The sequence below is a fragment of the Cebus imitator genome, unplaced genomic scaffold, assembly GCF_001604975.1.
Source record: "Cebus imitator isolate Cc_AM_T3 unplaced genomic scaffold, Cebus_imitator-1.0 Scaffold0, whole genome shotgun sequence".
Lineage (NCBI taxonomy): Eukaryota > Metazoa > Chordata > Mammalia > Primates > Cebidae > Cebus > Cebus imitator.
The window spans coordinates 15,790,237-15,805,893 of record NW_016107315.1 but is presented as its reverse complement, the minus strand read 5'-3'; the positions used below and the strand labels follow the sequence as shown (position 1 = coordinate 15,805,893).

The following is a 15,657-nucleotide window of genomic DNA, read 5'->3' as shown; positions in this document are numbered from 1 at the left end:
TACCAACGATGTACTCTAGATAAAAAGATATGGCTTTCATCCATCTATTAGTAATAACTTATCATAAATGTACTCAATATTTTCACTTAAAATTAACTCACCAAATGGAAGCATTTTACGAAATATGACATGAAACTCAGTGATTAAGAGCTTCCCTACATCCTTTAAGAAAGTGAGGTGACATACAATAAAACATATATAAACAATATGTGAAATTGGACATCTTACTTATATACAAGCTAAAACTTGGTTTCCAATCCTATATTCTGACACCTAAAAGTAAACGCACTTAATTCTGAAAGGTTTTCCTTAAGGTGACCAGAACTAAAAACTTCACTATATCACAAATGATAAAAGCATTGGACTTTCAGATCATTCAACTTCAGGTACATGAGTAATACTTTTTGAGAAAAAATATAAATGCTCATATCTTACTCTCTACCAAAGAAAACTGAAAATTTTGTATAGAAGAAAGTCTTTCTCCTAAACACTTTCTTTACAATGACTAATTCACCAATAGGCAAAAAGCTCAAAGAATGCAGAATAAGTGAATAAAAGAACTATACTAAGTGCTCACATGATGGAGGAAATAATCAATGCTACACATGACATATTTTAAGTCTTATTAACAGCAAATCATGGTCTTTACCTTCAAAAAAGTTCTAATATTAAAAGTCAAGAAATAACAAGCTACAAAAAACATGCATATATCCTATTGTTACACCAAAGGGAAACAACGTATTGGTTAGAAAAAGTATGCTTCTGAAGCAGAGACAACATAATCTGCTCTTTTGTTATAACATGTGATCAATAGCTAACCCATTTAGTCTAATAATCAATAAATATCTTTCCTTTAGTCTGAATAACAGTATTTTCACTTAAGGGTATAGATTAAATATCTATAAAACAAATCCTACTAAATAGATTGCTTTAACTCTGAGAACCTGTAGAAATGTCAACGTGACGGTGAGAAAGAATAAAACAAAGCACTTTGATTATCACAGTCATTGTTATTTACTTATAAGTGTCAAAACCCTTAGGAACTTTCTAAAAGTGCAAAAAGGAGACATGCAAGTTTCAATGTTCAACTCTGCATTCCATGTGGTATTGTATGAATACATTTATTTTTGTTTTAAAAGAATACCATTTATTTTCTTACAACAGTCATTATTGCACAATCTCATTTCAGTATTATATAAGTATTTTTCTGTGGGTTATAATCCTTTAGGCAAATCACATTATAGAAAGAAATTTAACCATCACTTAACCTAATTCTTAACTTCATATGAAATGGAGAATACATTCACAAAATCACCTGACAAGCAATCTGCACGAGGTAGACCAGCTCTTTAGATTCACAGCCATTTTTCATTACTTCATTCTGTTCTTCTGAAAGTGAAAGCTACATCACAGAAAAAAGGGAGAAGAGAGGGAAAGTTATGATTAGTGAATAATAAACTAAGCATTCATAATACCTGAAGCATCAACTCCAGGTGAGCATCAGCTTAATGTGAGACATATCTTATACAAGAAATTTATTGCTTAGGGCAGATGAAGAACTTGGGGTTTCAGATAAAATATGTATCTAGGAATTGTTTGTATAGCTTACATCTAAGGGTCTTCATTTCCTTCATCTATTTAGTACATACATGAAACTAAGCACTGAGAGATAGCATGATTTAACAGTTTAAAAGAGCTCAGACCTTATTACATAGATTAAAAACTGGCTGCCCAGGTAACAGGTTGGGCCTATGGACATGTTTAATTTCAGAATCACTATGTAATGGGGTGGGGAGGAGGTGGAAATGGTTAATAGGTACAAAAAAAAATAGAAACAATGAAGAAGGCCTAGTATTTGATAGCACAACAAGGTGTCTACAGTCAGTAATAATTGTACAGCTTAAAATTACTAAAATAGTGTAATTGGATTGTCTGTAACACAAAGGATAAATGCTCTAAGGATGGACATCCCATTTTCCATGATGCTATTACTACACATTGCATGCCTGTATGAAAACATCTCATGTACCCTACAAATATATAAACTCCCTCTGTATCCACAAAGATTTGAAATTTAAAAATTAAAAAAAATTCGCCTGTAGGTCTGCACACTGCATTTTATTTTTATTTAAACCAGCTACCAACATGTAGAAGCTAAGAGGTTTCATGTGAAAAATATAGATTTCTGGCTTCTACTGAAAAAAATCAGAAAATTGGGAAGATTGGACTTACAATTAGCTACAGCTGAGAAATGACCATTGTCTTTAAATGAGGTATATATTCTCCAAAAAAGTTTGTCACAGAACTACCTATCCTGTAGTTTTTTGCCAGTATCTAGGCTGAGTATTAATTGTCATTCATCGTGCTACCTGCTTTGTTATTTTTCTTACACCCCACTTGTTTTACTCACTTATGTTATACACCTGCCCCATTTTTGGATGTGAATTTGCAAATGCGATCCCAGAGATAGACAATCCTGAGTTCAAAAGTGTTTATAACTGGCTATGTCATATTGACCTACCTGCTTAGGCTCTCAACTAGAAAATCAAGATAATATAATATTATGTATTCTCAAGTTTGTGGTATTAAATGAGATGATTCATGGACAGTGTTCACCCAGGTAACTAATACTTAATAAATGTAATATACCATTATAATTAATATTATATGAAATACAAGGTTGATGAAGTTGTATTCTTTATTGAGGAAAACAGTATCACAAAGTTTTTTGCTTTTTGTTTTTTTGAGACGAAGTCTCACTCTATTGACCAGGCGGGAGTGCAGTGGCACGATCTTGGCTCACTGCGACCTCCACCTCCCAGTTCAGGCAATTCTTCTGACTCAGCTTCCTGAGTAGCTGGGATTACAGGCATGTGCCACCACGCCCAGCTAATTTTTGTATTTTTAGTAGAGATGGGGTTTCACCATGTTGGTCAAGCTGGCCTCAGACTCTCGTGATCCACCCATCTTGGACTCCAAAAGTGCTGGGATTACAGGCCTGAGCCACCACCACGCCCAACCCACAAAGTATTTTTTTAAACTTCAGATATTAAGTAGAAGTTGTTCACAAGATAACAATCATTCTCACATTAGCCCCAAAAAGCCAGATGAACGGCAAAAGTATAGTTTAAAAAAGAAATCAAATAATTAAGGGTGAAAAGAAACCTACATGAACTAGTTTTCTGAAAGTGACAACACTTTCATGAGACAGAAAAGACTCAAAGATGTGTTTAGATGCCTAGCAGAGACACAAGGGAAAAAAGAATCTATGTTAGACAGGGTAAGGAGAAACCAGCCAAACCTTGAGTGACTGCATATAAACTAAAGTGATACATGAAATTAAAAGGAGCTCCATGTAGCAAACACTTGACATTCACCCATCAACTGATTCCCTCAGGTACTCACCAGGGGAATCGAGTGAGTAAGCCAAGGCTGGAGAAGAGAAAAAGAACTGACAGAATGAACCTGTGAAGTATGGGAAGCCTCCCCCGAACACAAGGGAGCTAACCTCCCAAGACTGGGAGCAGGGCAGTGAAACAGAGAGGGAAGGAGAACTGGGAGATATCGCTCTGAAAGCCCTCAGGCAGAGAAGAACACGTCCTCCTTCAGTTCAGAAGATTTGGGGCTTCACAGCAAAGCACAAAGACATCTTCAGCATCTCATCACTCTTCAATTTTCCTTGTGAAAGATATCTCGAACCTTAACCTCAAAATATTTAAAGTAGTGATAAACTCAATCAAAGCAAAGTTGTTGCAAAAAACCAGATCTATAACAAACACAGATCAGCCTCATGCAGCACCTCACTCCAACAGACTTAAAGAAGAGACAGGCGCTTTCCTGGAGGTAAGTTTACTGACTTGAGTCTCAGCTGTCTTTTATGTAGTTCACATGAAAAGATTATAAAACACATAGATAAGCAAGAAAATGTGACACATGGTCATGAGAGGCAAGGGTAAAAGCAGACACAGAAATGGTTCAGATATAAAAATAATAAGAAAGAGAATGTAAATTAAATATAATAGAGATTCTAAAATACCACTCAATAGGCAAACAATATCCAAAAGCACATAAGAAAGAAGATTCTGGGAAATGGCAGACTCAGAAGCACCAGGAATCAATCTTTCCACATAGACAATAACTGCACTGGCAAAATCTGTCCGGTGTGTAATGATTTTGACAACTCTGGTATCTACTGAAGGCCTGCAACTTCCAAGGGAAGGCTTGAATAGGAAACTGTAGTTCACATTGGTCAACATCAGCACTTAATACAATAACAGCTCCCTACTCCCCGCCCCCGCCCCCCCGCCACTCAATAGCAGGCAGCTAGCTGTGCACATACTCCTGGAGCAGCATACACATAACTTACAAGAGCCAAGGTAGGCAAAAAGAACTGCCTCCAAATTTCAGACATCTATCCTGTGACTGAGGATCACTGCTTTGGATCACAGAGGTGCAGACAAATAGGGATGTGTCCATTACACCTAGCTCCACCATTTGCAGGCCTATGCTCTTCTAGCTAACGTGACTTCCAGCAGACATTAACGGCCATGGCCCTTTTCCTTCCCAGTCCCCTTGATTTTTCTCTTTTCCTCCTTTGGGAGAATGTAATAGACTAGGACATTCAAAAGCAACTGCACATATAAAGAAAATTAGAACGTGACCATAGATGCTCAGTGAAAGGTACAGGCTTAGAAAAGACCTAAGAAGACATTAAGTTCCATCTCAGGCTGATCTTTGGCACAGAGACAGACTACGACAATCAAAAAAACAAAAACTATAAACAGAAACAGCAATCCCTGGGGAAGGAGGAGAATCTGGTTTTCAGAGTTAACACATTATTAGATTCAAATGTCCATTTTTCAAAAACAAAAAAAATCACAAAGCATATAAAGAAACAGGAAAGTATGAACCTTTAGAAGAAAAAAATAAATCAAAATGAGTCACGGTGGCTCACACCTGTAACGTAATGCTTTGGGAGGCTGAGGTAGGAGGATAACTTGAGGCCAGGAGTTCAAGACAAGCTTGGGCAACATAGACAGAACCCCATCTCTGCAAATTTTTTACATAAACATAGAAATAAAAAAACTGATTCTGAAAAAGAACTGATAGTAGATTTACTAGACAGACAACTATCTTTAAGATGTTCAAAGACCTAAAGAAAGTTGTGGAAAAGTCAAGAAAACATCATATAAATAAAATAGAAATATCAATAAAGAGACAAAAAGCCTAGAAACCAGAAACAAATTTGTAGCTGAAAGGTATAACTGAAATGAAAAATTCACTAGAGGGGTTCAAAGGCAGATTTGAGTGGGTTTAAGAAAGAATTAGTTAACTTAAAGATAAGACAATAGAAATGATTGAATCTGAGTAACAGAAAGAAAAAATGATTGAAGATAAGTAATCAGAGCCTAAGGGACCCATAGGACACCCTCAAGCAAGCCGAAATACATATGTAGGAGTCCCAGAATAAGAAAAGAGAGAAAAGGGGGCAAAGAGATTATTTGAAAAGATAATGGCCCAAAAGTTTCCAAATCTGATAAAAGGCATGAACATAAACATCCAAGAAGCTCAATGGATTCTAAGTAACATAAACTCAGAGAACCACACTAAGACACCTGATAACCAAATGTTCAAAATACAAAAACAAGGAGGCAATCTTGAAAGAATCAAGAGAGAAGTGACTCAACACCTACAAGGGATCATCAATAAGATTAGGAGATTTCTCATCAGAAACTTTAAAAGTCAAAAAGCAACAGGTCAACATACTCAAAGTGCTAAAAGAACTGTCAACCAATAATCCTATAACCAGCAAAACTATTTTTAAAAAGTAAGGGAGATGGTCCCAGATTTTAAAAAATCCCAACTTCAGATGTCCCCAGATAAAGAAAAGCTAGGCCGGGCGCGGTGGCTCAAGCCTGTAATCCCAGCACTTTGGGAGGCCGAGGCGGGTGGATCACGAGGTCAAGAGGTCGAGACCATCCTGGTCAACATGGTGAAACCCCGTCTCTACTAAAAATACAAAAAATTAGCTGGGCATGGTGGCGCGTGCCTGTAATCCCAGCTACTCAGGAGGCTGAGGCAGGAGAATTGCCTGAACCAGGAGGCGGAGGCTGCGGTGAGCCGAGGTCGCGCCATTGCACTCCAGCCTGGGTAACATGAGTGAAACTCCGTCTCAAAAAAAAAAAAAGAAAAGCTGAGGGAGTTAGTTACCACTAGATCTGCCACACAGAAATTCTCAAGGGAGTCCTGCAGGGTAAAATAAATTAAAACACATATACACATACACACACTCCTAACTCAAAGCCATATGAAGAAGAACTCAATAAAGAAAATACATGGGCAATTATAAAAGCATTTATTACTATACAATGATATGTGACTCCATTTTTTGTTATCTGAATGATTTAAGAGACTAATACTTAAAAGAAAATTATTAGTCTAAAGGCTACCATTATTTTAACTTTAGTTTGTAATTCCACATTCTTTCCTATATCATTTCAAAGGCTAATACATTTAAAAGAATTATTTATTTATGTTTTAGAACAGGAAAATGTATAAAGATGTAATTTTGTGCTAACAACAACCAAAAGAGGAGATCATGGAGCTATTACAGGAGCAGTTTTTCTATGTTAACAAATTTAAACTGGCATAAATTCAAATTTGAATGTTATAACTTTAGAATGTTAAATGTAATCCTCATGGCAACCACAAAAAATAGCTATAGAATGTTAACAAAAGAAAATAAGAAAGAAATTTAAACACTTCACAAGAAAAAAATCAACTAAATACATTTAAAAAGCATTAATGCAGGAAATTAGGAACAAAAAAGCTATACAGTATACAGAAAACATACAAAAAAATGAGAGAGGTCCCTCTTTATCAATAACTACTTTCAACGTGAAAATAAACTATACAATCAAAGACAGAGATTGCCAGAATAACAAAGAAACATGATTCAATTACAATGATGTGCCACCATAACAACATTTTGGTCAATGAGAAACTTCATCTATGACGGTGGGTCCACAAGATTATAAAACCACATTCTTACTGTACTTTTTCCACGTTTAGATATGTTTAACTACACAAATGCTTACCATTATATTACAACTGCCTACAGTATTCAGTAGAGTAACATAATGAACAGGTTTGTAGCCTAGAAGCAATAGGCTACACCAGATAGGTTGGATGTGTAGTAGACTATACCTACTCTAAGTACATTTTAAAGATATTCACAACTACCAAGTCATCTAATAATGTATCCTTCAGAAAATAATCCTGTTGTTAAGTGATGCATTACTATTTATGGTGTCTACAGGAGATACACTTAAGACCCAAACCCACAAATAGATTGAAAGTGGAAGGATGGAAAAAGATATTCCATGCAAATTGAAACCAAAAGAGAGTGGAGGTGACTACACAAAAAATAAATAAAACAGACATTAAACCAAAAAGTTCAGAGACAAAAAGGAAAATCGTATTTTAATAAAAGGTACAATATACAAAGAAGATATAACGATTATAAGTGGTGGGGGAGAGCAAGATGGTTGACTAGATGCAGCCACGTGGAACAACTCCCACTGAGACCGAAATGACTGCTGTGCTTCTAACAGATCTTCTGAGGGAGGGCACCAAGAATATGCAGTCAGAAGACACAGAAGCTGGGCTGAAGTGGGGAGAAAGCCGAGAATTCTTCATGGGACTACTGTGCACCACACCAGGACTCGTTCCTGAAGCCCAACGGCTCCAGGGGAACAGGCGAGTTGAACTGGCAAGGAGCAACCTGCTCTCACCACAAGCCTCTGAAACCTCGGCAGGAAGAGACCCCCCTCAACCACCATGGGCACTTGAATTGGCAGGGAGAACTTCTTAAAGAAGTGGTAGGGGCAGCAAGCCAGCTGATATGGAGCCCAGAGGGTTTGATGCAGGAGCATCTGTAGTAGAGCACATTTAGGAATGGCCATGCTCCTAGGCTCAACTTGCAACCACAGGCGACTTTAGTTCAAGGGAACTGCTGGACCTCATCTCTGCAAGACGGTCTTGCCCATCAGATGGGGCTGGTCCAATCTGACCACCCCTTGGTGTGCTGGCCTCTCCTGAAGACCCAGCCTGGCTACACCTGCTTGCAGAGAAGCCTCACATGCCCTGGGGGCTGCATCATAGCTTCTGCACTGGTGGACCATGTCTGACCTGTGGAGAGCTGCAGTAGGATGGCACCTATGACTAGGCATCAGCCCACACTCCCTCCCCGTTTGGCAGCTTCCCCTGAGGCCATGACAACTCCCTATTATCACTTTGCTGGCACATGTCACTGCGGGCAGGTTTTGCTTTCCTTTCTCCACCAGTGCACAGGACTGCAATCCATCCTACCTCCACCCGCCAACTGCCACTGTAGATGGAGCCTTGGTAGGCAAAGAACCAGGCAGTCCCAATCCTGCCTGTACCCTGCCCTTGTGCTAACACAGCACAGAGAAAAGCGAATCCTCACCCACCCTGAGTGACCACTTCTGCTTGTGGAGGACAGAAAAGGCACCCAAACCTGCGCCCACCAGCTCCCAGCCACTGAGGCAACACCACCTTCAGCATAACTGTGTGCACAGTAACCAGCAAGGGGCCCCCACCCATGCCCCAGCTGCATTGCCTCTGCCACTGTGGTGAACGCTCACAGGGAAGCAAGCACTCTGGCACCCACTAGCACTCTGCTGCAGCATTACCAAACTACGAAAGGCTTTGACTGTCACCACCACCAATTGGAGTGGAATGACCGGCAGTCCAGGAGTACTTTGGTTCCCACTGACATAGTGGATTCCTAACCTCAAGGAGACAGAAAACAAAGTATGAACCCAACACAGGTCCCCCAGAGTTAGAATGCATAGTCCCAGAGTTGGGAGCAGAGCACTGGCCCCCAAATAAACCTCCAGAAATGAAACCAGTCGCTGAATACCCTTTATAACACAATCAAACCTGAAAGGTTATCACATAGGATAAAGGGGAAAAAAGCATACAAGGGCTAGCAACCTAAAAGACTGAGCGTAGACAAGCCCACAAAGATACTAAAGAATCAGCATAAGAACACTGAAAACTCAAAAAGTCAGAGTGCCTTCTTGTCTCCAAATGAATATATCACCGCTCCAGTAAGGGTCTTGAAGTGGCCTGAAATAGCTGACATGACAGAATCATTCAGAATATGGATAGAAATGAAGATCACTGGGCTACAGGAGTATATTAAAACCCAATCCAAAGAAGCTAAAAAGCATGATAAAACAACGCAGGAGCTGACAGACAAAACAGCCAGTATAGAAAGTAATGTAACCAACTTGATAGAGCTGAAAAACACACTATAAGAATTTAATAATGTAATCACAAGATCACAAATATTAATAGAATATACCAAGAGGAGGAAAGAATCTCAGAGCTTGAAGACAAGCATTCTGAAATAAGACAGGCAGACAAGAATAGAGAAAAAAGAATGAAAAGAAACAAAACCTCCAAGAATACAGGATTGTGTAAAGAGACCAAATCTACAATGCCCTGGTATTCCTGAAAGAGATGGAAAAAATGGAACCAAACTGGAAAACGTATTTCAGAATATCATCCATTAGAACTTCCCCAACCTAACTAGAGAAGCCAACATTCAAATTCAGGAAATGCAGAGAATTCAAGTAAGATACTTCATAAGAAGATCAACCCCACAACATATAATCATCAGATTCTCCAAGGTCAAAATGAAAGAAAAAATGTTGAAGGCAGCTAGAAAGAAAGGTCAGGTCACCTACAAAGGGAATCCCATCAGACTAAGGGCAGAACTTCAGCACAAACCCTGCAAATCAGAAGATACTGAAAGCCAATATTCAACATTCTTAAAGAAATTCCAACCCAGACTTCCATATCTGGTGAAACTATGCTTCATAAGCAAAGGAGAAATAAGATTCTTTTCAGACAAACAAATGCTGAGGGAATTCATTACCACCAGACCTGCCTTACAAGAGCTCCTGAAGGAAGCACTAAATATAGAAAGGAAAAACTGTTACCAGCTGCTACAAAAACACACTGAAGTAAGCAGACCAGTGACAGTATAAATAAACCACATAAATAAGTCTGCAAAATAACCAGCTAACATCATGATGACAGGATCAAATCCACACACATATCACTGCTAACCCTGAATGTAAATGGGCTAAATGCCCCAATTTAAAGACAAAGAGTGGCAAACTGAATAAAGAACCAAGACCCATCGGCATCCTGTCTTCAAGACACCTATCTCAAAGGTTCTTGCAATGAGACCCATTGGTTCAAAATGAAGGAATTCCTATCACTTAACAACAACAACAACAAACCAACCATTTAAAAATGGCCAAAGTACGGGAGAACAGACATTTCTCCAAAGAAAATATATGAATGAACAGTAAGCACACAAAAAGATGTTCAAAATCACTAATCATTAGGGAAATGCAAATCTAAACTACAATGAGATACCACTTCACACACATTAGGACATCTACTATCCAAAAACAGAAAACAACCAGTGCTGGTTTCAAATTGGAGTGACTGAAACCCATGTGCATTGTTGGTGGTATCAGTACTGCCACTATGGAAAGCAGAATGGTGGTCCTCAAAACACCTAAAGGAGAATTACTATAAGACCTAGCAATTCCACTTGTAAGTATATACCCCAAAATGGCAAAACAGAGTCTCAAAAAGGCATTTGTAAACCCGTGTTCACAGAAGCATTATTCATCATAATTAAAAAGTAGAAATAGCCCAATGTCCATCAACAGATGACTGAATAAACAAAATGTGGTGCATATATTTACACATGTACACCAACATGCAAAATGAAATTATTATTCTGCCTCAGCTTTTAAAAAGAAAAAAATCCTGGGCCGGGCGCAGTGGCTCAAGCCTGTAATCCCAGCACTTTGGGTGGATCACGAGGTCAAGAGGTCGAGACCATTCTGATCAACATGGTGAAACCCCGTCTCTACTAAAAATACAAAAAATTAGCTGGGCATGGTGGCGCGTGCCTGTAATCCCAGCTACTCAGGAGGCTGAGGCAGGAGAATTGCCTGAACCAGGAGGCGGAGGTTGCGGTGAGCCAAGATCGTGCCATTGCACTCCAGCCTGGGTAACATGAGTGAAACTCCGTCTCAAAAAAAAAAAAATCCTGATATATGCTACAACAGGGATGAACACTGTGCTAATGTCAAATATACCACTCACAAAATAACAGATACTTGATTCCACGTATGTGTGGTACTTAAAAGCGATCAAAAGAAAACATGAAAAATCCAGCAGAGATTGAGGCTAAAAAGAAAACTCCATAGAATACGCTAAAAATGACATTTTTATATCAGATATTAAGAGCAAACTGGCAACAGTAAATGAAAGGGTCAGTGAACATGAAAACAGGTCAATAAAAAGTATCCATACTGAAACACTGAGAGAAAAAAAGAACAAACAAAAATAACAATACAGTTCAGTTCTCTAAGAGAATGTCAAACAGATAACCATAAATATATTTGAAATACCAGGAGATAAGAGGGAATGGAGTAGAACATCTTGGGAGATACCAGGTGAGAACTTTCCAAAATATATGAAAACATCAACTTCAAAATCAAGAAACTCAGTGAACCCCAAACTAAATGAATAAATCAGTACTAAGCATATAAGAATCATAATTTTGAAAAGGAAAGATAAAGAGAAAAACTTTCAATCTATAAAGAAAAAATATACATGATTCACGGGGGGAAAAGTATAAATAACATCTGACTTCTCACCAGAAACAAGAGCGGGGAGAAGACAAAAAGAAAACATCTTTTAAGTGCTGAAAGAAATGTTGTCAATACTATTAATATAATTCATGCAAATAACCATCAGAAATTAAGCAACATAAAAACATTCACAAATAAAAATAATCTAAAAGAATTTGTCTCCGGCAGACTTGTCCAACAAGAAAATCTAAAACAAGTTCTTCAGGCTAAAGAGAAATGGTAACAGTTAAAAACCCAGGAAGGAATACACAGTTCCAGAAATAGGAAATATCTAAGTAACTATAAAACACCTAACATCCCAACAGTAACAGATGGAACAGTTTAAGAACATCTTTAAGTTCTGAGAAAAGAGATTTACCAAGACTTTATTCATACCTAAACTATCATGTAAAAATAAGAGCCAAAAAAAGCATTTTCTGATGAACAAAAACTGAAGAGTTCCCACCAACAAAATCTCACCAAAAAAATTTTCCAAAATATGTACTTTAGAAGAAAAGGGATTCTAAGAGAATAAACTGAGAAGTAAGGTAGAAATATTGAGCAAGAAATTCAAGAAATGTTTGTAAATCCAAACAAATTTAGCTATGTAATAATGTTTAATTATGAAAGATAAAAAGACAGAATTATCAACCTGAACAACAATAACATGGAGGAAAGAATGATCACAGTTAAAACATTCTAAATGCTGACACTGTAAGACAGAATCAGTTAGAGATATTGAAAAAAATTTAGCCTTTAAATTAGGTACTTGAGTTACAAATTTAATTGTAGCCACTAAAATAACAGAAAAATAATATATACTTTCTATTTTCTGGTTTTCAAACCAGAAGGAAGAGGATACAATTTATAAATGTCAATAATCTCAAAAGAAATTAAGACTAGAAGATAAAATAAATCTCTCTAGATAGAAATGGAGAGGAAGGCAAAGGGAGAGAGGACACTTCAGGAAAAAATAAAGCAAGGAGATAAGAAGAAAAGAAAAACTAAAAGAGAAAGAAGATGGCCAAATGGTGTCAATAAAATGGTAAAGTAAGTGGCTACAAGCTCTAGCCCCTCCAAAAATCACAAAAAAAAAACAAGCACAATCTCTCACAGTCAACCTTCTCAGCACAGAGAAAATAAGTGTTTAGAATAACCAAGAGATCACTGAATCAAGAAAAAAGGAACTTCAAAATAGGAAAGCTTGTGGCATTTTTACTTGTGCTTGCCCCAATCACTCTCTGGCTCAGCAGTAGTCTTGATGATGCCAACCCTTACTGGGCCTGGAAGGAACAGAAAGATCCTATTCACAAACTATTGTCTGTCTCTTCTAACCTGTCAAGAGGCTACCTGAAGAACTGATGCAAGGTGCTTACCTACATTTCATCTAACGTGGAACTCATTCAGGAAGGAAAAGCATTAAACATTGCTTAAAAATACAGTAAGGCAAACAAAAACTCTACAGCTATTCTGGAGCAAAAAATTATAGTTGAGACATAAAGTGGGCAATCCAAAGTCTAGGAGGACAAGGTGAGTAGAGAGGGTCTCTGGGAAATACAGAATTCGAAAGTGCCTGGGTATATGAAAGTATTCTGAAAGCCATGCACATGTACAGGGTAGGGCACATACTAACAAAAAGCTAAGAAGTCCCTAAGTTTTCACCTCCAGCTGACCTCTAGGATAAGTGTAACACGAAGGGAAGACTAAGGCAGACCTGTAAACAGCCCCACTAGGTGTTGAATGAGTATTCCAGTACAGAAGCAACAGGAAAAGACTGGAGAGTGCGGCTTTTCATTGATTTTTATTTTTCATTACTGGTATTCAAAAAAAATCCCTGGCAAAACTCTAGCTAAATACAAGGTAAAAGAAGAAAGACATTACTTAGTACATATGACAAGAAGTATAGTCATCAATAAAATGGTTTGGAAAAAAAAAATCACTAAATAAACACAACTGCAACCATGAACAATAAAAAAAAAAAAAATCAAACTCTAAGGATAGATGGAAACCCAATTTCCAGAGTTAATACATTATGATATTCAAATGTACAATATGCCACACAAGTCACAAGGTATACAAAGAAACAGGAAGGCACAGATTCATCAGAGGAAAAATAAGTAAATTAACAGAAACTGTACCTGAGAAATCTATACATGGGACTTAAGTGTATTCAACACATTCAAAAAGTTCAAAGAAACCATGGACAAAGAAATAAGGGAAATAAAGAAACTGATGTATGAATAAATGAAAATATTAATAAGTACAATAAGCCAAAGAGTACAATAACTACAATTAAAATCTGACTAGACAAAAAACAACAGATGTTGGTGATGCTGCAGAGAAAAGGAAATGCTTATATACTGTTGTTGGGAATGTTAATTAGTTTAGCCATTGTGGAAAGCAGTTTGGAGACTTCTCAAAATAACTTGAAACAGAATTACCATTAAACCCAGCAATCCCATTACTGGATATATATACATACAAAAGAAAACAAATTGTTCTACCAAGAAGACACTTGCACTCAAATGTTCATCATTGCACTATTTACAATAGCAAAGACATGGAATCAGCCTAGGTGCCCATCAAACATGAGCTGTATAAAGAAAATATGACACATACATACCGTGGAATACTACACAGCAGTAAAAAGAAAACAACTATGTGCTTTGCAGCAACATAAATGCAGCCAGTTGTTATTATCCTAAGCAAATTAACACAGGAGCTGAAAACTAAATACCACATGTTCTCACTTGTAAGTAGAAGCTAAACATCAGGTACTTATGAATTTAAGGATAGTGACAGTAGACACTGGGGAATACTACATGGAAGAGAGATGCAGTAGGTAAAATACTTAAAAACTAACTCTTGAGTGTTATTCTCAGTACATGGGCGATGAGATCATTTGTACCCTAAACCTCAACATCACATGATATACCCTGGTAATAAATACTCTTGCATATGTACTTCCTGAATCTAAAATAAGAGTTGAAAATGAAAACAAAAATTCACCAGATAGCTCAACAACAGATTTGAGCAGGAAGAAGAATCAATCATCTTAATAAGAAGTAAAATTATAAAATGTAATGAACGGAAAGAAAAAATAATTTTAAATTACATTATTGTTATTAAATATTGATACATAATATTTTACATATTTTAAAAATTAATCAGTGCTTTAAAAAACCTATGAGACACATCAAGTGGACCAGCACTTGCATTATGAAATTCTAAGAAGGAAAAAGGAGAGAGGCAAATGTTTTTTAAAATAATGGCTGAAATCATTCTAAATTTGATGAAAGACATAAATGCGCACATCCAAAATCCAAAGAGTTCCACATCAACACACACTGTAATCAGATTTTCAAAAGACAAATTCAAAGAGAAGCTCTTGAAGGCAGCAAAAAAGAAGCAACTAGTCACATATGAGTGATCCTCAAAAACATTATAAGCTATTTTCTCAGCTGAAATCTTGAGGCTAAAAGGCAAAGGGATGATACATTTAAATGCTGAAAGAAAACCCCAGTCAACTAACAATCCTATATCCAGGAAAACCATCCTTCAAAAATAAAAGAGAAATTAGGACACTGACAGATTTCCCCCGCCAAAAAAAAAAAGAAAATAAAAATAGAACCAAAAGAGTTGACCAACACTAGATCTACCCCACAAGAAAGGATACACAAAGTTCTTAACGTTGAAATAAAAGGACACTAGACAGTAACTTGAAGCCATATGAAGATATAAAGGTCTCCAGTTAAGGTAAATACATGGGCAAAAACACACTAGTAATATTGAGACTCTGGTTTAGAGGCCCACTTTCTGCTTTCTACATGATTTAAAAGACGCATGCATACAATAATTATAAATGTATGTTACTGGGCACATGATATACAAAGATGTAATTTGTGAC

At 37.1% G+C, this 15,657-nt stretch overlaps 1 protein-coding gene across 4 annotated transcripts in view; it reads right to left on the bottom strand.

The window, feature by feature from the left end:
* Positions 1-15,657, bottom strand: part of ARHGAP32 (Rho GTPase activating protein 32) — a 316,763-nt gene that overhangs the window by 141,357 nt on the left and 159,749 nt on the right. For all 4 annotated transcript variants that reach the window (XM_017523437.2, XM_017523455.2, XM_037736140.1 and 1 more), the window contains one exon: positions 1,316-1,402. In XM_017523437.2, coding sequence (XP_017378926.1) covers positions 1,316-1,402 — 87 coding nt within the window. The remainder of the gene's footprint in view (positions 1-1,315; positions 1,403-15,657) is intronic.